The following is a 24,820-nucleotide window of genomic DNA, read 5'->3' on the forward strand; positions in this document are numbered from 1 at the left end:
GTTGCCACCCTGGTTTTGGTGGGTTTTAGCCAGCTTCTTTACTGCAACTTGTTTTAACAGCAATGTCTTTATGACCGCTGTTATACAACATCTGTATCTCATGCTGACCTATCTCATCCTGTGACTTAGAATGCCTAATCATCTAGGAATGCAGCCTAGTAGGTCTCAGCTTTATTTTACCTAATCCCTATTCAAGATGCAGTTGCTCTGGTTCCAATGCCTCTGACATTTCCCCTTCCCTTACATAGGCATGGTGGAACTTTCTAGAGGGATAGAAATAGTCTTGATCTGGGTGGTGGTTATAGACGCACACACTTACGTAGAAACAAAAAAATCATCAAGCCATGGACACAAGACTTGTGCATTTTACTCTACATAAATTTCACCTTAAAAACAAATACTTTTTTAAAGGGAAGGGATAAAGAAATATGTATTCCAAAATAAGTGAGTGGGGGCCAGGCGTGGTGGCTCATGCCTCCCAACACTTTGGGAGGCCAAAGTGAGAGGATCGCTTGAGTCCAGGAGTTCAAGACCAGCCTAGGCAACATAGTGAGCTCCCTCTACAATTTTTTTTAATTAGCCAGGCACGATAGCTCACACCTGTGGTCCCAGCCACTCAGGAGGCTGGGTGGGAGAACTGCTTAAGCCCAGGAGTTTGAGGCTGCAGTGAGCCGTGATCATACCACTGCACTGCAGCCTGGGTGACAGTACAAGACCCTGTCTCAAAAAAAAAAAATGTGGGTGGGGAGAGAAAGAAAGAAAAGAAAGAGAAGGGAGATTTTAAAAGATTCTTCTTCCATGTTTACAATACATAAATAAGAACAAACTAAATAAAAGAGAGACAAACCTAAAAAGGCATGTGGCCTAGCTGGGTACATTTCTGCATGATGAAAAATAGCCTGAGAGCTGACAAAGCACGGGTATCTTCTTAACAATTGGATGGCCTGCTGCTCAGTATAGCAGGAGAATGGCTGGTATTTTTCTCTTGAGAGACTGAGACAGCACTGAGATGAAGGCAAATACTGAATCCCAACACACTGGGGGACCATGCTCAAAAAGGACACTGAATAAGGATCTGATAAATGAATCAAGAAAATGCTTGGCCAGGAGTGGTGGCTCACACCTGTAATCCCAGCATTCTGGAAGGCTGAGGCAAGGATCATGAGGACAGAAGTTCAAGACCAGCCTGGGCAATAAGGCAAAACCCCATCTCTACTAAAAATACAAAAATTAGCCAGGTGTGGTGCTGTGCTGTGCCTACAGTCCCAGCTACTCAGGAGGCTGAGGTGGGAGGATTACTTGAGCCTAGGAGGTCAACGCTGCAGTGAGCCAAAAACATGGCACTGCACTCCAACCTGGGCAATAGAGTGTAACCGCTGTCTCAAAAATTTTTTTAAAATGCTTAAGGTAGGCTCTCTGACGGTGGTAACATGGACAGAAAGGCATGCAGGTATAAAAATGGGATTCTAGAAGATTATCCAATTCTATCTGGGGACATGTTATTCTTACACTAAACAGGACATACATAAAGCCACTTTCAAAAGTACATACCTATGCCAATATGATTATTATTACTTAAAGATGCATTTTCAGCTTTTAAAATTCTCTACAGAGTTCTGGTTATTGTTAAACTCCACTGCATCCACCTACTGAATTTTCAATAATAGGCCTAAAACATTTCCAGTGGGTGAAGACTTGAAAATAGACTCAGCCATCTGAAAGAATAGAAGTTTCTTTTTCTGCCAAATGTGACAGCTACAAGTAGCGCAGCCCTAGCCACTCCTGCTATATCCTTTCTGCCCTAGGTGGAAAAAGCAACTCCCCAGAGCATGCTTCCCCTCCCTGGAATTGCTCCAGCTGAAACTAGAGGACACCTGAGCAGGCGAGAGCAGGGCAATTCAGGCCCAGAGGAAAGGACACATTTCTCTCACCTGGTGACCAGCACCACTGCACACTCACCGCGGGGCTGGCCACTGTGCTAAACAATTTCCAGCACTCTCTGGTTTAATCCTCTGAGCACGCCGATGAGGTAGTCAGGTTCTCAAAAGGAAACAGATGGCCCACTTGAATTAGGGTAATCTGGGGTGGGATTAATAGAGACTTTCACAGGGTGGGTGAGGTATAGAGCAAGCCCAAGGTGAGTCCAGGGCTAGAAACAGGGAAGTCCCCAGACCTGAAGGAATGAGGGGAGAGGGGTGAGGAGGAAGGTGAACCTGATTGGAGCAGCCACCCATCCCCTGAGGGGCACGGCCTGCCCAAAATCCCCATTGGCAGGGAGCTGGTGGGATAACCGCCTCCCCCCACCCCCAGTCTCTCTGTTCTCCCTCCCTCCCTGCTGTCTCCCACCAGGGCTTCCCTTGAGCCAAAGCTCATGGGAAGCCACGGGACAGGAGCCTGCTGCCATGCCCACACAGGCCTAGCCCAAAGCAGAGCAGGTGGGGCAATGGGGAGACCTCCTGGTGGTCAAGACATCACCTCCATTTCACAGTGACGAGTCATCTCTGAGCAAGGAGGAGGGTCAGGTTCCAGCTCTCTCACGGGCAGTTCCTGCACTGCATTTCCCTGCCCTGGTTTCCTCCACAGTCACTGACAGCGCGCCCGCCCTATGCTATGAGCAAATTCCATAGGCTTTCTCAGTTTCTTCCAACTCAGTTCTGTGATTCTGTGGATTTGTGGTTTAAAATGAGGTGACTAAGCCAACAAGACACATTAAAGGTGTTCAAAATACAACCTACCCTCAAAACTGGAGCTGATGCTGCAGTCCTTTCTCCTTCCCAGGCTCCTCCTCTCTCTTTCCCATGGTCCTCCTCTCCTTCCCACAGTCCTCTCTCCTTCCCAGGGCCCTCCTCCCTCTTTCCCACAGTCCTCCTTGCCTTTCCAACATTCCTCCTTCCTTCCCAGGGTCCTCCTCTCTCTTTCCCACAGTCTTCCTCCCCTTCCCACAGTCCTCCCTCCTTCCCAGGGCCCTCCTCCCTCTTTCCCACAGCCCTCCTTGCCTTCCCAACCTTCTTCCTTCCTTCCCAGGGTCCTCTGCTCTCTTTCCCATGGTCTTCCTCCCCTTCCCACAGCCCTCCCTTCTTCCCAGGGTCCTCCTCTCTCTTTCCCACAGCCCTCCTTGCCTTCCCACAGCACTCTCACTTTCCCAGGGTCCTCCTCTCTCTTTCCCATGATCCTTCTCCACTTCCCACAGTCCTTCCTTCCTAGGGTCCTCCTCCCTCTTTCCCACTGTCCACCTCACCTTCCCACAGTCCTCCTTCCTTCCCAGGGCCCTCCTATCTCTTCCCCACAGTCCTGCTCACTTTGCTACAATCTTCCTCTCCTTCCCACAGTCTTCTCTCCTTCCCTAGGTCTTTTCTCTTTCCCATAGTCTTCCCCTCTCATTCCTTCCTCCTTCATCTTCACTCTAACCACTGCCTCTTTTATCTGGAAAACCCCTCTTTCCACACTAGAATGCAGCTCAACTTCAGGGATACTCCTTTCCTAAAACTGGGGTCTTTGCTTGGATATGCAAACGAACTTCCATTTGCACCTCAACAGAGTCAATCTGCAGTGGCCCAGATGCAGCACTTTCTCCCTCTTAAAATGGGAGAGAGCTGGATTCAAGTGTAGTCCAGTGGGGGAAAAGCCTATATTCCTACAACTCCAGAAAGCGATGTTTAGTAGCATGTTCCCTACAAAACTCTCCCCAGCCTCCTCATACCAAAGAGAAAACAGAAACGCTAGCAAGATCACCCTGAGACAAGATCCTAAGGAAAGATTTAACTAGGTTCCTATTCATTTTCAACTCTGAAAGGGCAGTGACTGGAAATCCAGTGTGCATCACACATTTTTCATCAACAACCCCTTGTCATTTAAAAAAAAAAAAAAACCCCCCAGCCCTCAGGACTCCTTTGGCAGGGGCCACCTGTTTCTCTGGGCCCAAGGTTCCCAATACTACCTGCCTCCCTTATCCAAGGCACACTCCCTTTTAAGTATTGTCTGGTACTAGGGAGACTACAGCAGGGGATCCGAGGACTTTTGAATGCAAGTCTTCCTTCTGAGAACAATCCATTCTTCTCCAGTGTGAGATAGAAAGTTTATGGCACCGGGACTTATAGACCTAGTCAGTATTTCCCATGAGGAACAGCCTGCAGGTGATCCTTTTCTACCCAACAATTCAAACTATTACTTACAACTGTGTGGTAATTGATTAATATGAATGAGTTACATTTTTATAATTAATCCATAGATGACTTCTGCAAAGGCATAATTTTCAAAACCTTACTGAAGAAGTTTTGTTCAGTGCTTCATGGACATAAAGGGGTAAAGGAAAATAATACTGCTCCTATCAAAAAGGCAATATGAGCCAGGTGTGGTGGCTCACACCTATAATCCCAGCACTTTGGGAGGCTGAGGTGGGCAGATCACTTGAGGTCAGGAGTTTGAGACCAGCCTAGCCAATATGGTGAAACCCCAACTCTACAAAAAATAAATACAAAAATTAGTTGAGCGTGGTGGCAAGCACCTGTAATCCCAGCTACTCAGGAGACTGAGGCCCAAGAATCATTTGATCCTGGGAGGCAGAGGTTGCAGTGAGCCAAGATCGAGTTTGTGCCACTGCACTCCAACCTGGGCAAGAGAGCAACACTCTGTTTCAAAAAAAGGGGGGCAATATGAATACAAAGGTGGAAAACATTGCATAACTTGAATTCTATATTCATTCATTCATTTAAGACATTGCATAATTTGGATTCTACATTTATTTATTTATTTACTTAGAGACGGGGCGTGATCATGGCTCATTGCAGCCTCAACCTTCTGGGCTCAAGTGATCCTCCCACCTCAGCCTCCTGAGTAGCCTGGACTACAGGTGCACACCACCACACCTGGCTAATTTTTTAATTTTATTTTTGTAGAGACAGGGTCTCCCTATATTGCCCAGGCTGGTCTCAAACTCCTGGGCTCAAGTGACCCTCTGCCTCAACCTCCCCAAAGTTCCAGGATTACAGGCATGAGCCACCATGTCTGGCTGGATTCTACATTTAATTTGATTGCTATTTCATTTAAGTGGTCTAAACTGAGTTTTACCTCCATTCTGCAAGGAATAGAAAAAAGTAAAATTCTTTTAAACTCTCAAAGCAAATAAATAAGTACATACAACAATTTAACAAGCTTTACATTTTTCCAGCATTTTCTTTTCTTTTCTTTTTGCTTTTTTGAGACAGTCTTGCTTTCTGGCCCAGGCTTGGAGCGCAGTGACACAATCTCTGTTCACAATCAGATAGAGTTTGAACTCCACCTCCTGAGTTCCAACAATTCTCCCGCCTCAGCCTCCCAATTAGCTGGGACTATAGGCATGTGCCACCATACCCGGCTAACTTTTGTATTTTTTAGTAGAGACGGAGTTTCACCATGTTGGTCAGGCTGGTCTCGAAATCCTGACCTCAAGTCATCCGCCCACCTCAGCCTCCCAGTGTGCTAGGATTATAGGCGTGAGCCACTGCTCCCAGCCTCAGCATTTTCTAAGAAGTGATACACAGTGAAAAGAGATCATCCTGAGCCTTAAAAAAGGGAATTTCAGGCCAGGAGCAGTGGCTCACACCTGTAATCCCAGCACTTTGGGAGGCTGAGACGGGCAGATCACCTGAGGTCGGGAGTTCAAGACTGGCCTGACTAACATGGAGAAACCCCATCTCTACAAAAAAAAAAAAAAAAAGGCAATTTCAAAACAAGTATCCCAGATACCAAGGGCAAAACTATACATGTTTCTCTTGGTATCACATAGGACGTCAAGCCATCAAGCCATCCCCTAAGATAGTCTGTGCAATTCATCCTCAAGCGCCCCCACGGCCTTTGGTCAGCAGAGCCCACACAAGAGACAGGAAAAGGGTTTTGCTTTGTACTCACTCTTACAAAGTTGTCAGGGAACAAACCTCTCCTGCCGTTGATCTGTCCCTCCCACCAGCCTCCATCCTCCTTCCTGATGTTGGTGATGATTTCACCCACGCTGATTGTCAGCTCATCGTCGTGCTGGGCCTGGTAGTCAAACTCCACTATGGCCTCCACTGGAAGGAACAGGGAAAACAGTAATTTAGGTCAGATTTTGGAGAAGGCTGAGACCCAGTATCCCTTGAAGGCCAGTAAAGTCACATTAAAGGGACTTCCCCTCTACAATATTCAAAATAACAGGGCCACACACAGTAACCCAATTTTGGTTAACCTGAAGCCTATAGCACAGAAACCACAAAGTGCTGTTCTGTGGTCAGGCACAGGCAGCGTGGCCTACAGGTCTTGGGGTCAGCAGGCACTTCAGAGAGAAAGCCACATGATGACATCCAGCTAACAATATTTGCCCCACCCAGAGGGGGTCCAGCATTGTCTCCCTGAGCTCAGAGTACAGATAACAGATGTGAGTTTGACGTTTAGGTCTCCCATCCCCTGCCAATACTATATGATGCTAACTTCTCTGGGTCTCAGTTGTACAAAATGTCAAAGCTAATAATTTCCATCTTATATGGTCTGTGTCCCCACTCAAATCTCATCTTGAATTGTAGTTCCCATAGTCCCCACATATTGTGAGAGGGACCCAGTAGGAGGTAATTGAATTATGAGGGCAGTTACCCTCATGCTGTTCTTATGATAGTAAGTAACTTCTCACAAGATCTGATGGTTTTATAAGGGGGCTTTTCCCTCTTTTGTTTGGCATTTCTCCTTCCTGCCATCATGTAAAGGAGGACATGTTTGCTTTCTCTTCTGTCAAGATTGTTAAGTTTCCTAAGGCCTCCCCAGTCATACTAAACTGAGTCAATTTAGCCTCTTTCCTTTATAAATTACCCAATCTTGGGTATGTCTTTATTAGTAGCAGGAGAACGAACTAATACACCATCCTATAGAGGTAACACCCATCTTGCAGTGACAACACGTGTAAAGATGGCTGCTACAGAGGGCCTAGTTGGCCAATCCAATGTCCCAGACTGCCTACATCAGAACCCCAACTGCCCTCCCAACAGATGAGCTCTTACACATCAATTCCATATTACACTGTTTTCCTGACTATGGCAATCTCTCATACTTGGTAACAGGCAAAGGCAACAGGTAAGAAAGGTGGGTGTTCTCACTGACAAAGTGCCAATGCAAATTAGCAGAATTAATCAATCCCAAAATTAGTTAACTCATGCATGTATCAATTATACAATTCATTTAGACTGGGCTTCTCATGACCACCTCAATATGAACCAATTTCATAACCTTTTCCTTTTTTTTTTTTTTTTTTTTTTTAAAGATGGAGTGTCACTCTGTTGGAGTGCAGTGGTGCAATCTCAGCTCACTGCAACCTCCACCTCCCAGGTTCAAGCGATTCTCCTGTCTCAGCGCCCCAAGTAGCTGGAATTACAGGTGTATGCCACCACGCCCTGCTAATGTTTGTATTTTCAGTAGAGACGGTGTTTCACCATGTTGGCCAGGCTGGTCTCGAACTCCCGACCTCAGGTGATCCACCTGCCTCAGCCTCCCAGTGTGCTGGGATTATAGACATGAGCCACCACGCCTGTCCACCTTTTCCTTTTTTAATTTGCAGATCCATATGAATGAATGAATGGCAAATGAATGACTATAAGGATAACAAAAATTAGATGAAACCCCTAGTGGTGAATTAGCAATTCAGAAATTACGGTAAAATAATGGAAGAGGAAAAGTTAAATAAGCTCTGTAAAGCATGCATATACTAAAATTAACTCAAAATAGATCACAGATCTAAGTCTAAGAGCTAAAATTGTAAAGCTTTTTATAAGAATGGATAGGAGAAAATCTTCATGAATGACCTTAGGTTTGGCAAGTATTTCCTAAACAGGGAACAAAAAGCACAAATGAGTTAAAACTTCAATACACTGAGACAGGTTTTCCAGGAAAAACACTGGTTGTGAGTGGGTACCTGTCACAAGGGCTTTGTATATCCATTCAGGATAAATTCCCAAAGCACTTCCAGTTCCAAACATCCTATCCACCCTGGTTGGTGTGCTCTGTCTGTCTACTCATAACATCTGCTAAACCAGACAATTCATAAGCAACTCAGAATGAAAATTACTTTATTATTTTTTTTATTCCAAAGTTAGCTGGCTTACTTTACTGTCATAAATCTGCCCAGGATGAAGTTGAGTTGTGAACGATTCTCATCACTTATTAAAGAAAGGAGTGGAAGAACATGAACAAGGCAACCTTTGCAGATTTCTCTGTGTTCCTGACAAGTATGAAGGCACGAACACTCTGACTTTACTGTACCGTGCTATGCTCCCCACCCCAGCAGTTAAAATGAGTCATCATGACAATTGGAACCAGGTAAAGTAAAACACAGCTTTCTTCAGATAGCCTAGATATTGATCTATTAAACCTTTGCTGGCTCTTGTAATTCCAACACATTGGAAGGCCAAAGTGGGGGAATTATTTGAGGCCAGGAGTTCAAGACCAGTCTGGACAACATAGCAAGACCCCATCTCTACACAAAAAATTAAAAAATTAGCCAGGCACGATGACACACATCTGTAGTCCCAGCAACTGGGGAGGCTAAGGCAGAAGGATGGCTTGAGCCCAGGAGTGTGAGGCTGAAGTGAGCCATGACTGCACCACTGCACCCCAGCCTAAGTAACAGAGTGAGACCCTGATTCAAAAACAAACAAACAAAAAAAGCATTGCTATAGAAACTGAGATTACAGTAATCACTGTTCATGTTCCAGATACTTTTCCCTACACTATCTCAACCCTCCCAACATTCTGATGCCCATCTTTCCACTTAAAGAGCTTGAAGCTCAACAAATAAGTTAAGCTTATTTTCTGACCTAGTGCTCTCCAGTGGGATGTGTTCACTTCAGGCATCCACTGAGATGATGGGGGGAAAAAGTACAATGTCTATTCATTTTAACTTTAGAAAAGTAATGATTCAACTTCTCTATTGTTCCATTGACAGAATGACACAGGCTCCTTGACCCAGTCCCCAGGACACACAGTCAGGGATCCTTCAAGGGGCAGGAAGCAGCCGGAGGGAGAGCGGAACCAAGGAGTACCACCAGAGGAAGCACCAGCATTCTATGTGATGCAGACTTCTCTGGGTCTCAGTTGTACAAATGTCAAAGCTAATAATTCCCATCTGATACGGTTTGGCTGTGTCCCCACCATGAGGCACCCTGCAGTTCTGCGGTGCCTCCTGGTAAAGCCTCCTTATGGCTATCACCTCTTCTCACTGAAATCGCCCTCAAAAAGTGGGTCAGTTGTTTGAAAAGATGTGTATTAAGAAAATAGAAGCTGTAGATGACATGAGGCTAAGTGCCAAGAAAATGGCAGAGCTGCCACTTAGGCTTCTGCTGGGAGCTCTTTGCTAGCCACATTGGGAGGATACATCAGATCTTATAGGGAGATGGCCCCCAAACTCTCAGTTATCAAGATCATTTGTAATATGGGTTTCCTTATACCCTTAACATTGGTATAAATGTGGAACCATCGGGATTAGCAAGATATTTTAAAACTATGTACCTGAACCACGAAGAAAATGTCTTCATTTTTCCACCAATGTCTAAAATCATACAATACTCAATTTATGTGTTTCAAAAGTTTGTTGAGCCTAATAACAACAGTATAGGAGCTTCTCTGGGGTTTTCTTGTTTTTCAATTAGTACGGTAATACATGTGCACAATCTATAATTACGGAGATACTAAAAAAAATTTTTTTTTGAGACAGGGTCTGGCTATGTTTCCCAGGCTGGAGTGCAGTGGCACCATCTCAGTTCACTGCAACCTGTCTCCCAGGCTCAAGTGATCCTCCCACCTCAGCCTCCCAAGTAGCTGGGACTACAGGTGCACACCCCCACACCCAGCTAATTTTTTATTTTTGTACAGACAGGGTTTCACCATGTTGCTTAGGCTGGTCTCAAACTCCTGAGCTCAAGTAATCCACCCACCTTGACCTCCCAAAGTGCTTGGATTACAGATACCTGCCACCACGCCTAGCTAATACTTGTTATTTTACTAGAGACAGGATTTCACCATGTTGGTCAGGCTGGTCTTGAACTCTTAACCTCAAGTCAACCACCTGCCTCAGCCTCTCAAAGAGTTGGGATTACAAGCGTGAGCCACCATGCAGGCAACTGCCCTTTCTTTCAACTTAAGTAATCATGCACAGCCTCCTTGCCTTCTGGCCACAGCTGGGTCCTAACACCTCCACATCACCTTCTAAGCTCTTCTAGGCCCAAGGCCTCCCTGGCCCCTGCCACTGAAGCAATGTCAAGCTGTGTCTTGTCTTTCCCATGAGCCTCTAAATGCCTTCTGAGTATGGATCACCCTTAGTTCTGCTGGGGCCCCTATAAGCATCCATGACATGCAGTAGGTGCTCAATATGACTGCTCAGCTTGCATTTTATGATGGTAGACCGTTCCCAGCCCAACAAATGTGCTACTAAAATGTCAAGTGTCAATCACATTTTGCAAATTGAGTCATATTCTTCCATGCACTAAGGGAGCTTGCCATTTAAAAGATCCTGTGGTTAATTCTTCTGTAACATTAATAATTACTTCCTGCTTTACCTTTCCTACCAAGATGAATTTTTTTTATATATCAGGTTTCTCTAAGATATCAGATATCATCTTGCCTAATTTTTTTTCTGAATTTTATAGATGAGAAACTGAGACCTAGAAGGTTCCATGACTTAGGCTTAGAGAGATTGAGAGGTAAATAATGGCAGCATCAAGCCCAGGGCTATACTCTACTACATTACAGTCCACTGGAGAGAAGGAAGGATTAAAGAAGAGGAAACCTGTGGCTTTGTTAAGAGCTCATAAATCATGAGGACATGTCTCTCCTACCCTCTCTGAGGGCTCTTTCCAGTGCCCTCTGCAAGCCGTTTTGAAAGGTTTAGAACTTTGCTGTCCAATACAGTGTCACTGCAAATGTGGCTAGTGAGTACTTGGAATGTGGCTAGTCTGAACTGACATGTGCTGTAAGATACACCCCAAGTTCCAAAAACTTGTTTAGAAAAAAAATTATGTGAAATAGTTCATTATTTTCCAATCAATTGCATGTTTAAGTGATGTTTTAGATCTGTTGTGTTACATAAATATATTCTTCAAATTTATTTTACCTTTTAAAAATTTTATTAATGTGGCTACTAGAACATTTAAAATGACATAAGTGGTTTGTCTCATGTCTGTATAGAACAGAATGGTTTAGTATAATACTTGGCAAACAGGTGGTGAATATCTTGGATGATATAACACAGCTGAAATTATATCACAAGAGCCCAGAAGAAAGTCTGTGCCCCCAAAACCTATTTCCTTGTCTTCAAGAGGCTGCAGGTAACTGCAAGAAGGACAAAACATTACCTAAGACTTTTTTTAAGTGGTACCCCTTAAGAAACTACCTCTGGGCATAAGCAGAAAATTAAAACATTAAGCTAAATAAAATACATCAGAGGTGTAATTAAGATAACAGTACACAAAATCCCATATTTAAAGACAACATAAATTGCAAGACTTAAGAACATCTCCCCATCAGAAAAATACCACCCCCCAGCTGTCTGCTGTGTCAAAAGCCAGCCTCCACAAGTTTGCTACATCTACTGTCTGCTGCAAAAACCAATGCTACAGTTAACCTCATGTTACAACAAGATAGAGCCAGGGGAGATAAGAGATCTGCTTAGAAATGCAAAACACTTCACCCTCCCCTATCGCTACCTTCAAACTTGCTGGAATGTCTCCTCCCCCAAAGATGAAATGGGTGGTTTTTAACTGTGGGTTGGCTAAGCCAGCTGCCTAGCAGGTTCTCAGGGCCAGCTTCTCATGGTGGTGGTGGCGGCGGTGGTGGTGGTATTTCCATGGTCCTGCTCTGTGACCACTCCCTCCCTACCTCTGCTCACTGTCCTTCCTCTCTCCTAGGGCCGGTTCACCTTGCTCTAATTTCACACTGACTTACCCCAACCAGACTGCAACCATCATTTGGGAAAAGCCCTTATCTTTGCCAGAATTCTAAATCCCTTACCTAGCATCATGTCTGCTTCAATAAATATTTGAATAAACCAGAAAGCATGAAGGAAAATGAAAGTTTCCAATTAATTTCCTCCGCTGTATACACATATATGCGATGTCACAGAGGTCTCAGTGCAGTAAGCTTTAATCATTTCAGAAGTAGAAATGTTACACACTTACTGCTTCTGCACTTATTCTGTTCTGTGAATTCTGAAGAATAAATTTTTAATTTTAGTGTTTTGTTTCAGCCCTCTAAAGAGCACAAAAAATCAAGAAGTCATTTTTTGCCAAAAAAGACTTCACCAAAAAAGATCACGAGTGCTGATCATTAGAGATGGAAAGACCATCAGATATCATCTTGTCTAATTTTTTTCTGAATTTTACAGATGAGGAACTAGGGCCTAGAAGGTTCCATGACTTAGGCGTAGAGAGATCGAGAAGTAAATAATGGCAACATCAATACAGTTCACTGGAGAGAAGGAAGGATCTAAAACAGAAAGCAGAGAAATCTGAGACCAACAAGATACAGACTGTCACACCATTGATGGGGGCAGAGGGGATCTCTTTTTTTCTTTCATGTATAACATAGTTTCCAGAATACCCAGACAAAGTTACAGCAGTCAGGAACATATAAAAACCTATGTTCAAATCTAAAAAGACAGGAAACGGATCAGTGGCTGCCTAGGGCTAGGGATGGGAATGGGGATGGACTGCAGATGGGTATGAGGAATCTTTCTGAGGTGATGGAAATATTCTCAAATTAAACTGTGGTGAAAGTTACGGAATGCTGTGGATTTACCTGAAAAGTATTAAACTGTACACTTAAAATGGGTGAAATTTATACCTCAATACAACTTAAAAAAAAAACAAAAATTGGGCCAGGTGCAGTGGCTCACATCTGTAATGGCAGCACTTTGGAAGGCTGAGGTGGGCAAATCAGCTGCGGTCGGGAGTTTGAGACCAGCCTGACCAACATGGAGAAACCCCATCTCTACTAAAAATACAAAACATTAGCCAGGCGTGGAGGTGCATGCCTGTAATCCCAGCTACTTGGGAGGCTGAGGCAGGATAATCACTTGAACCCAGGAGGCAGAGATAGTGCCACTGCACTCCAGCCTGGGCAACGAGAGCAAAACTCCATCTCAAAATAAATAAATAAAATTAAAATAGAAATTGGCCAGGCGTGGTGGTTCATGTCTATAATCCCTGCACTTTGGGAGGCCGAGACAGGCAGACCACAAGGTCAGGAGTTTGAGACCAGCATGACCAACATGGAGAAACCCCATCTCTACTAAAAATACAAAAATTAGCCAGGCATGGGGGTACGCACCTGTAATCCCAGCTATTCAGAAGGCTGAGGCAGGAGAATCATTTGAACCTGGGAGGTGGAGGTTGCAGTGATCTGATACTGCAGCACTGCACTCCAGCCTGGGTGACAGAGTGAGACTCCGTCTCAAAAATAAAAATAATAAAGTTAAAATTAATAATTCTAGGCAATACATATTTAAGAATTTATTATTGTAGATTTTCAGTCATTGAGGTGGTAGACTATGTTTGTGCCCTCGGGGGAGAACACTCCCCATGCAGGGAGAGGAACTATTTGGGGGAACTTCCCTTCCACCATGAGATAGATAGTTTGAAGGGACTGCCCATCAACATGCCCTGCCCTCTGCCAGCCAATGTACAGCACAGAACCCAAATGTGACTCAAAGCAATGTGACAAAGATTGGAGATGGCTAGAACAGATTCCCCCACCAGCGCTCTCAGAAGTAGAGATCCCTGAAGCTGCCCAGTTGCCATCTTTCTCAGACCTGATCTTCTAGCTTCTACCATGCTATCAACCACCCAAATGCCTTCTGATAAATCTTTTTTGCTATCTTAGTTATGGGAAAGTTGGTTTCTTTTACTTAAAACCAGAGAACCGTAACAGATACTCATGCATCAACTTTATATACACACACTCTTCTCTACGCAAGTACACACAAGGCTAAGTTCTTCCATCCAGTGCTTCCCATTAGTGTCAGGGCTTAAGAGTTTGGGGGCCTGAATTTCCCAGGCCAAGGCCACAGGTACTGTGGGGATCTCCACATACAATAAAGCTGCCCTACATACCAGTCACATTTTCCTTTTGGTGTCTTCACAAACACACCACTAAGGAACACCAACCCAACAAGCAAGTAATTCCCAAGGCCTGCATCTTAAACACTGAACATCAGCTTTGCCAACAAAGACAGGCTCAGAACACAGACTCCAATGACAGAGAGTCTCTGGGCCTAAACTCTCTCTCTGAGCAGGAGGAAGCACCCCTGTGGCTGGATGGCCTCTTGCAGGGTTCAACAATGTCTGTAACAGGCCCAGTAGCAGCTCAAAGAATTGGGCAGCAGCAGGGAAAGGGGAAAAAGAGATGAATCAAGAAAGAAGAGAAAAAGCAAACCCGGCTGTGTGAGAGGAAAGACAGGCCCACCATTACCTGACTCAGATACCACTAAAGACACTCTTGTCACTTGCTGCTTTCCAGGACAGCCCAAGGAACCCAAGCCTCCCAGCCCATCTCTCCTTTCTTGCCACCACTAAGCATGAGGTATAGGAGAAAGCCCAGCAGGCTTGGGAGCAAATTCCAGCTTAGATATTCACTGGCTGTGTGACATGGGGTAAGATTCCTAGCTCGAGTTTACTTTCTTTATGTTTAAAATTGGAAGATGATCTGTGGCAAGGGTGAGAGGTGACATCTGTAAACTGTATACAGAAGTTGCTCTATTAATGCCAGATGCTAGTCTTGCAGGCCATTATCATGCTATGCTGTGAGGGCTTCCCCCACACGTCCTCCCTACACACACCCTGGAATTGGAGCCCTTAAAGGACACATCTGAGCACCCTTTCCCCCTCATCTGGTGTCTGGCACACAGTAGGTGCTCAATAAATGATGGTGACTGAGTATACCAGGAGCGCACTTAGGAGTGTACCAGGAGAGTCTCGAGAAAACAATGATCTCAAACCATACCTTACCATTCAACACAAAGAAATGCAGTTACAAATGTGAGCCTTGTTATTTAACTTGAAGGCTAGAGAAAGCTGAAGATCAACATGATCAGTTAGCCACTAAACAAGTTTGGACCCCAAGCCTCTCAAGTTACTGTGATCAGCCTTGATTCCACTCTTATCTCCACCACAATCAATGCCCCCCGAAAGCAGAGGGGCATTCAAAGATCAGAATGAGATACAGGGCCTGGATGGGAAACTGTTCACAAAACCTGAGGGCCTTGAGTCCCTTACAGCTTGCCTTCTGAAGCCTCTGTCTCACCAGGGCCTGTCCCTGGAACAAAAGCTAAAGGAGCAAGAACAAAGAATTATCAAAGCTTCCTGACTGAAATTAACCTTTGCAAACCTAACACAGCTCTTTTAAGACTATGCATTAGATACACTGGGTAAGAATAACTTGACCAGAAGAGGACTTTTTAAGTGAAAAAGAAAGAATGGAGAAAGTGTGCAGGTGACTTTGCAGGTTAAAAAAAAAAAACTAGTAAAAAACAAAGACAACAGGTTAACACTGGATAAGCCTATATGGAGAATGGTTCTATACAACAATCATGGAGGGGAAAAAAATCAGTGGAATCTTAGAAAATCAAATTTTTTTCTTGAAATGGAGTCTTGCTCTGTTGCCCAGGCTGGAGTGCAGTGGTACCATCTTGGCTCACTGCAACCTCCGCCTCCCAGGTTCAAATGATTCTCCTGCCTCGGCCTCCTGAATAGCTGAGATTACAGGAATACACGACCATACTCAGCTAATTTTTGTTTTTTTTTTATTATTATTACTTTATTTTTTTGAAAGGTAGATTCAGACTATAAGATGTTGTTTTAGGAGCTAAAGGGAAGAAACTAAAAGTTTTTTTTCCCTAAAGGAAAAGAAAAACCCCTTTTTTTTTTTTAAGAGAGAAAGAAAGAAAGAAAAAGGAATGAAGAGGAAAAAAGAGGAAGAGGAGGAGGGAGAGAGAGCGGGAGTGTTGCTTAATTGCCCAGGCTAGAATGCAGTCTAAAAATGGGTATTGAAAACCTCCCTTATACCATCAATTGTGCTTAATAATGGCCAATCAATATTTCATTTAAACCTGTGAGTAGGTGTAATGTGGTACTGATAAGAGTGCATATCTTGTGTGTTTAAAGTGGAGAGTTCTATAAATGTTTATTAAGTTTACTTGTTCTGGATCTGAGTTCAAGTCCTGGATATCCTTGTTAATTTTCTGTCTCATTGATCTATCTAATATTGATGTTGAAATCTCCCACTACCACTGTGTGGGAGTCCAAGTCTCTTTACAAGTCTTATGTATCCTATATTGGGTGCGTACACATCCAGGATCATGAGCTCTTCTTGTTGCGTTGATCCTTTTACCATTATGTCCTCTTTTGATCTTTGTTGCTTTAAAATCCATTCCATCAGAGGTGAGAATTGCAACCTCTACTTATTTATTTATTTATTTATTTATTTATTTATTTATTTATTTATTTATTTTTGCTCTCCATTTGGTTGACAAATCTTTCTCCATCCCTTTGTTTTGACTCTTTATGTATCCTTGCATGTAAGATGGGTCTGGATGCAGCATACCGATGGGTTTTGGCTGTATCTTTTGATTGGGGGATTTAGTCAATTTAAATTTAAGATTATTGCCATTTGATGTTAGCTGGCTATTTTGCCCATTAGTTGATATAAATTCTTCATTATGTTGATACTCTTTACTTTTTGGTATATTTTTAGAAGGCTAATACTGGTTGTTCCTTTCTATGTGTAATGCTTCTTTCTATGTGTAAAGCTCTTGTAAAGCAGGCCTGGTGGTAATGAAATCTCTGAGTACTTGCTTATTCACAAAAGATTTTATTTTTCCTTCAATTGTAAAGCTTAGTTTGCCTGGATGTGAAATTCTGGGTTGAAAGTTCTTTTCTTTAAGGATGTTAAATATTGGCCCCCACTCTCTTCTGGCTTGTAGGGTTTCTGCTGAGAGATCTGCTGTGAGTCTGATAGGCTTCCCATTGTGGGTAACCTGACCTTTCTCTCTGGCTGCCCTTAATATTTTCTCCTTCATTTCAACCCTGGTGAATCTAACAATTATGTGCCTTGGGGTTGCTCTTCTTGAGGAATATCTTTGTGGTGTTCTCTGTATTACCTGGGGTTGAATATTGTCCTGCCTTGCTAGGTTGGGAAAGTTTTCCTGAATAATATCCTGAAGAGTATTTTCCAGCTTGGATTCATTCTCTTCGTCGCATTCAGGTACACTTATCAAACATAGATTAGGTCTTTTCACATAGTCCCATACTTCTTGGAGACTTTGCTCATTCCTTTTTATCCTTTTTACTCTATTCTTGTCATCTTTTATTTCATTAAGTTGGTCTTCAACCTCTGATATCCTTTCTTCTGCTTGACCAATTCGGCTGTTAAAACTTGTGTATACTTCACGAAGTTCTCGTGTTGTATTTTTCAACTTCGTTAACTCACTTATATTCTTCTCTATATTATCTATTCTTGTTAGCATTTCATCAAACCTTTTTTCAAAGTTCTTAGTTTCTTTGCATTGGGTTAGAACAAGTTCTTTTAAATCCCAGAAGTTTCTTATCATCCACCTTCTGAAGCCTGCCTCTGTTAATGGAACACAGTCTTTCTCCATCAGGCCTTGTTCCGTTGCTGATGAGGAACTGTAATCCCCTGTAGAGGGAGAGGCATTCTGATTTTGGGTATTCTTAGCCTTTTTAGGCTGGTTTCTTCCCTTCGTTATAAATTTATCCATCTGTTGTGTTTGTAATTACCACCTTTCTAATTAGGTTTTTGAGTGGACGTCCAATTTATTGTTTCACCAGCACCAGAATCTGAGCAACCCACTGCGCCGGCTAAAACAGCAGCATTAAGATTGATGGTGCTTTTCTGACTGCACCAAAAACTGCCGTGCCAAGGCGCCAGCAAAACCACCATGCTGGCCAAAAGAGTCACAGTGGCAACCTGTGGGGCTCCTCCGCTGGGAATCTCCTAGTCCGTGAGCAGCAAAAATTCATCTAAAAGTACAGCGTCCTCTCGTTTTCTATGCTTTCACTGGGAGCCACAATCCCGAGCTGCTAATGATCAGCCATCTTGAATCTCTTTGTATTTTTAGTAGAAATGGGTTACGCCATGTTGGCCAGGCTGGTCTAGAACTCCTGGCATCAAGTAATCCACCCACCTAAGTCTTCCAAAGTGTTGGGATTACAGGCATGAGCCACCACACTCACCCTGATATTCTTATTTAATTTTTAGAGCCTCTTATTAATTTCCATCATTCTACTTTTTCTCAGGTAGTGTTATATGAAATCTCGGAAAACCACATTTTTTAAATGGACTTCATTGTAATCTCCTGAGCTACTTAGGCACAATTATTTATGGATTAATATTCTTTTTGGGTTTTTTTTATTTTTTTTTTCTTGAGATGTAGTCTTGCTCTGTTGCCCAGGTTGGACTGCAGTGGCACAATCTCAGCTGCCTGCAACCTCTGCCTCCTGGGTTCAAGTGATTCTCTTGCCTCGGCCTCCTAAGTAGCTGGAATTACAGGCATGCTCCACGACATGTGCTAATTTTCTTTTTTTTACTAGAGATGGGGTTTCATCATGTTAGCCAGGCTGGTCTCAAACTCCTGACTTCAAGTGATCTGCCAGCCTCAACTTCCCAAAGTGTTGGGATTACAGACATGAGCCACCACACCCAGTCAGAAAACCAATTTAATAAAATGTTTGTTTAGTCAAAATAGTTTAGCCACTTAAAGAGGACAACCTTTTTTGTGCATGGAGAAGAAACTATGCTGCTTTATATAAATATTTGGCAGTGTTACATAATAAAATAGCTTGAGGATGAGTAGATTTTCCTGACTTTATAATGATAGCCTAGTTCTCAGATTCAGAAAAGACCCAAAGACAAGTGCCTGATTAGAAAGTGACCCCCTATTTTTCTCAGTGAGAAGTTCCAAAAGGTTGTGGGCTAACCTGAATACGTAAACCTCACAGCAAAAGAAGAAATAGTCAAATGTCTGTTTATATTGTGTATTAACGGAATTACAGACTATGTGAAATAAAATAATAGAAAACATTGCTCCCCAGCCCCCCAACACCCTCTCATTTCATTAAACAATTTGATTATGGATAAGGTATCCAAAGGATTCGCTTAAACTATTTTATTCAAAATAATTTCATAGAGCCCTTATAGTACAGGATACTTTGTAAGGACTATAATGGAAAGCAATTCTCGCTTGTCTTAAGGATAGGATAGTACGGGGGGCAGGCCAGCTTTATATTTGGACATGTTGTATGAAAGAAGAAAAGCAAAAACCTTCTTGTTGATTGCAGTGTGGCAAGCTGAATCAGCTGTAAGAAGCAGGGATCAAGTCAAAAGGAGGGAAGATAGATTCCACAGAAAAATGTGGTTGGTCATCATGGTTGGGGTGGGCAACAGCTGAGTCACTCACTGTATGGCCTTCTGTTAAGAAACGTACTTTCTCATAAGAGAGATAGCAGACAGTGAGGTACGTGAGAGGAAACCACAGTGAACCTTCACTGCTCCCTCGCCCCCAACTGCTCCCTGGCAGATTTTTGTCCCACTTCAGGCTTCATTTATACCCCCAGGTGTAGTAATCCTGCTACTATGAGCCCCTAGAAGGCAAGGACATGCAAAATAGAAGCCGATGGGCCTCCTGAAAGAAAAGTCATTGCCCAATGCATCTTCCTCCCTCAAGTGCTTGGCTGAGTGCTTGGCCCCATCAGGCACTCAAGAAATGCTTATTGTTGAGTGGGGAGAAACTTGCAAGGATGATTTTGACAGGAAGCTGAGAATCTGAGAAGATGAGATCTGAGACAAATGCACAGGGATAAAAGCAGAAGATAACAGCAAAATAACAGCTCTTCAAAGCAGTCTAGAATTTCAAACCGTCAAAAGCATAACTACTTTAAGCTCCCAGACACCTAGAGATACCATCTAGCGTATTCGCAACACCATAATGTGCAGGTTATTAGGAAGGGTGCATTTAATGGTTTCATCCTAAGTTTCACCAATGATGTCACATAGTAATTGTGAGTCTATCAAGACAGTAACTACCAAGTTAATGTACAAGTCACCTGAGTTGACACTTTTTAATATTGAAAAACAATCTGAACTACAAGTTGCTAGTCAAGTATCTACTTCACAAATGTTTTCTTAATCAACTACATTGTAAATACTTTGTGGCAGTATCAGGAAGCCACTTAGTAAGCATGTGTCTATATAGACTAACACAAAAGAAAAGTGAAGTTAAAACCCAACATTCTCTTTCCTTGGAAGGTTATAGCTTAAAGTTAGAAAAAGAGAATGAGACCTAATTAAGAAAAAAATAAAATAAAGTGGATAGGGTTTAAAATTTTTGAAACCTTTCCCAAAACTGAAATATGAGTTAATAAAAATAAGCAAATAAAATTAAAGAGCTCAGCAGCCTCACATCAAAAGACTCCTAAGAATAATGATCTATGAAGAGCAATGTGTAATTCTTTTTCTGAAATAATCACATTCAGCCCCCAAATATTGTTTTCACAAAAAGAAAGCCAGCTACCCTTGGAGAAATGGCTGATTTCACTTATGGGGCAGGAAAGGTGATAAACCTGGACCATCTTGTCACACCAAGAAAGCAAGGAGGCCAGCAAACACTACTAGGGTCATGTCAAAAGAACTCAGAAGCAAACCTGAAGAGACTCTCACTGGCCACAAATGGGGAAACATGGGAATGAATAATAATAACCGCCTTGAAACAGCATTGAAACAATAATTGCATTAGTAACAATAACTGGACTGAAAGACATCAAATTAATTTGATATCTCACATATTATGTGATATATCTTTCCCAATGACATTTTTAAAAAATCATTGGCCACCTTTGGAAGATGCTAGGGAGCCAACTCATTGTTTTGAAAACTGGTCAATTTGAAAAAAGAATCAAACATTTGTCCTGCCTTTCCTATATGAATTCAAGATAACCAAATGGTTGATGAGAAATTTCTCTGTATGGGAATATTCTGGCTAATAAATGAAGAAGAAATTAGAGAATTGGACAATCAACATTTTGCAACCTCTAATGCAATTAAGAACCCTGAGCAATGGTCACTAGCTGCTATGGCTACTGATTGATTGAGACAGGGTCTCACTCTGTCACCTGGGCTGGAGGGCTGTGGCACGGTCATGGCTCACCAGAGCCTGGAACTCCTGGGCTCAAGTGGTCCTCCTGCCTCAGCCTCTCAAGTAGTTGGGACTACAGGTATGAGCCACTATACTTGGCTTTTTATTTATTTACTTATTTTAAATGTCATGGCTAATTTTTAAAAATTTTTGTTCAGAGATAAGAGTCTCACTATATTACTCAGGCTACCCTCAAACTCCTGGGCTCAAGTGATCCTCTGCCATCAGTGTCCCAAAGTGGTGGGATTACAGGCATGAGCCACCACGCCAGGCCGGCTGTGGACATTACAAAAAGAGAGACAACCAGGCATCTGGAGCCTCATGATGGAAGTGTGAGTCACCACTGGCAAAATATTCTTGCCAATAAACTGAACCTGAATCAGATCAAGCCTCTGAATTTACCACCAGTTTACAGGGGATACAGAACGTCCAGAAATATGTTAAATGGCACTCTAAGGAGGCAATCAGCAAAATCCAGACTATAGGGCTGTAGGAAAATGACTTAGTTTCCTTGACAACAACAACAACAACAAAAGCAAAGAAAAAGAGATAGCAGAACCTAGATTAAAACAGACTCAGAGACCAAGTGCGGTGGCTGACGCCTGTAATCCCAGCACTTTGGGAGGCTGAGGTGGGCAGATCACTTGAGGTCAGGAGTTCAAGACCAGTCTGGCCAACATAATGAAACCCTGTCTCTGTAAAAAAATACAAAAAATAGCCAGGTGTAGTGGCATACGCCTGTAATCCCAGCTACTCAGGAGGCTGAGGTAGGAGAATCACTTGAACCCAGGAAGTGGAGGATGTAGTTGCAGTGAGCCAAGACCACCACTGCACTCCAGCCTGGGTGGCAGAGTAAGTGAGACTCCGTCTTAAAAACAAACAAACAAAACAAAACCAGACTCAGAGACAACCAACCAATTAGAAAGTATAGACCTTCCAAATCCTGATTCAAACAAACACCTTTTAAAATATTTTAACTACATGTAAAAATTGGATATTTAAACTAAATGATGATAAGGAAACATTGTTAGTTATTATATGTGTAAAAATAATTGTGATTATGGTGTTGAAAAGAGTCCTTGCCTTTACAAAATATATGCTGAAACACTTCTAGACTATTAAAATGCTCTACATGTGCAAGTAGAAGAACAATGTCCTACACTGAACTGAAAACATGAAGAGACAAATCTTTATGCTGGCGTAACTCTAGCTGGTATAATCACTATCTCACAAATGATTCAGCTGACCATGCTGAGCACAGCAATGCACCTGGAAAGGAATATGAAGTTTTTAAAGGCAACAAAATAATAAAAGTGTGTGTGTATTATATATGTGTGCATGTTTCAACATTTGAATTCATTATAAAGAGTCTGGGCATGTATAATTTTTTTTTTTTTTTTAGACAGTCTTGCTCTGTCTCTCAGGCTGGAGTGCAGTGGTACAATCTCAGCTCACTGCAACCTCCATCCCCTGGGTTCATGTGATTCTCATGCCTCAGCCTCCTGCATAGCTGGGATTATAGGCACAGGCCACCATGCTCAACTAATTTTTGTATTTTTAGTAGAAACAGAGTTTCACCATGTTGGCCAGGCTGGTCTTGAACTCAAGTGACCTGCACACCTCGATGTCTCAAAGTGCTGGGATATATAAGCTACTCAAAAAATATATATAAGCTACTTAATTTTTTTTTTTTTTGAGACGGAGTTTCGCTCTTGTTACCCAGGCTGGAGTGCAATGGCACAATCTCGGCTCACCGCAACCTCCGCCTCCTGGGTTCAAGCAATTCTCCTGCCTCAGCCTCCTGGGTAGCTGGAACTACAGGCACGTGCCACCATGCCAAGCTAATTTTTTGTATTTTTAGTAAAGACGGGGTTTCACCATGTTGACCAGGATGGTCTCGATCTCTTGACCTCGTGATCCACCCGCCTCGGCCTCCCAAAGTGCTGGGATTACAGGCGTGAGCCACCGCACCCGGCCCCATAAGCTACTTTAAAAATGAGCAAGTAGCACAATCAAAAGCGTGTTCTACACCATGTCTACGAGTGCAGACCTTGGACAAGGCCACCTTTGCCAACATTCTAAATTTGGGTTTCTTGTGTTTTACATAAGAGAGGCTGTTGTTTGGATTGCTTAGGTGTAAAAGTGATATCATGATCATGGTTTTTAGCAGAGTCCTTATCTGTAAGAAATGCAAGCTGAAACATGACAGAAATCTGGTAGCTCACCTGGCTAGCCCTCAGCACCCTACTATCTACGAACTAACTAGCCTTTTCGTCAGCCTGCAGCAAACTTCCACAGACATCTGTCTGTACCTGCCTGGTACTCTATATACCCTCACTACTCAGAGGCATCCCCCAGCCTCCCCCAGACCAACTGAATCTGAGGCTGCATCATAAGAAGATCCCCAGGGCACTGACACACATGGTATGGTTTAGGAAGTGCTGGCCCATCTCACACTGGGTTCCTCACCCAGAGGTGTCAGAATGCCCTGTGAAACCTCATGCCTGTCTCCTCCATGTATGTACTAGTTCCCAATAGAATGGGGCAGCGCGGGCGGAGTGGGTCATGTCTAGGCTGAAGATGATCTCCCAGGTGACTCCATGTACCGCTAGCACTCTCCTAAACTTTGCAGAAAGAGAAACATAAGTCTGAAGCTGAACAAAAAGGTCAGGGGGTGCTTGCAGACCTCAAGCCTGACGAGGCATCCTTCAGGGCTATGAGTTTTCAGTTCTGCAGAAGTATCAAGACAAACAAACAGCAGCAAGAGATTCCACATTAACACTGGCAGATCCCCTTCCTCATCATTCATTGAGGGGAAAAAAAAAACCCTTAAAATGCAACACACAAATCCAGATGTTCCACCAGTCCCTCTCCAGAAAAGGAAGAATTTCCAGATCTAATTACATGTGATCACTGCCTGTGTCTCTCACTAGACTGAAAGCTACAGGAGGACAGAGAGCATGTCTGCTCTGTTTGCCTCTGTAGATCCAGTTGATACCTAGCATATAGTAGGAATGTTATAAATATTTACCAAATGAAAATATACTCTTTTGAAATAGGGCCTCACTCTGTCACCCAGGATGAAGTACAGTGGCACAATCATGGCTCTCTACAGCCCCAATCTCTTGTGCTCAAGAGATCCTCCCACCTCAGCCTCCCAAGTAGCTGGGACTACTGGCACCTGCCACCACACCCAGCTTATTATTTTTGTAAAGAAGGGAGCTTATTATGCTGCCCAGGCTGATCTAGAACTCCTGGTCTCAAATGATCCTCCTGCCTCAGCCCCCAGAGTAGATGGGATTACAGGCATGAACCACCATGCCCAACAGAAAATATACTCTTAAAGTCTTGTGTCAGGTGTCGTTTTCCTCGCTGTATCATTTAACTGTAACAATCACTCTGTGGCCGATTGTGTTTTCCAAGATGGCGACAACAACATCTCCCGTCCCTTGAGCTCTTCTAGAATGTGATCCAGGTGTCAACAGAAGAAATCTCATCTTCCTCCCCGGGCTCTGGAACCTGGGCAGGCTGGTGACCACTTTGACCAACACAGCGGAGGAAAGTGATGCGGTATGACTTCTGGGCTGTATTCTACAGTTTCCAACTCACTTCTTGGAATACCCCAAGACA

At 43.2% G+C, this 24,820-nt stretch overlaps 1 protein-coding gene across 14 annotated transcripts in view; it reads right to left on the reverse strand.

The window, feature by feature from the left end:
• Window positions 1–24,820, reverse strand: part of SH3KBP1 (SH3 domain containing kinase binding protein 1) — a 385,481-nt gene that overhangs the window by 323,114 nt on the left and 37,547 nt on the right. For 4 of the 14 annotated variants that reach the window (XM_078364234.1, XM_078364230.1, XM_078364231.1 and 1 more), the window contains exon 2: window positions 5,913–6,044. The exons of 2 other annotated variants lie outside the window; for them this stretch is intronic. In XM_078364234.1, the coding sequence (XP_078220360.1) occupies window positions 5,913–5,951 (39 nt within the window). In that variant the 5' untranslated portion in view covers window positions 5,952–6,044. Of the gene's footprint in view, window positions 1–2,735; window positions 2,794–5,886; window positions 6,045–24,820 lie in introns of those variants that run through there. 8 more of the 14 variants (XM_035289070.3, XM_035289065.3, XM_035289067.3 and 5 more) reach the window with 2 other exon arrangements.

Source organism: Callithrix jacchus, chromosome X (genome assembly GCF_049354715.1).
Source record: "Callithrix jacchus isolate 240 chromosome X, calJac240_pri, whole genome shotgun sequence".
Classification (NCBI taxonomy): Eukaryota; Metazoa; Chordata; class Mammalia; order Primates; family Cebidae; genus Callithrix; species Callithrix jacchus.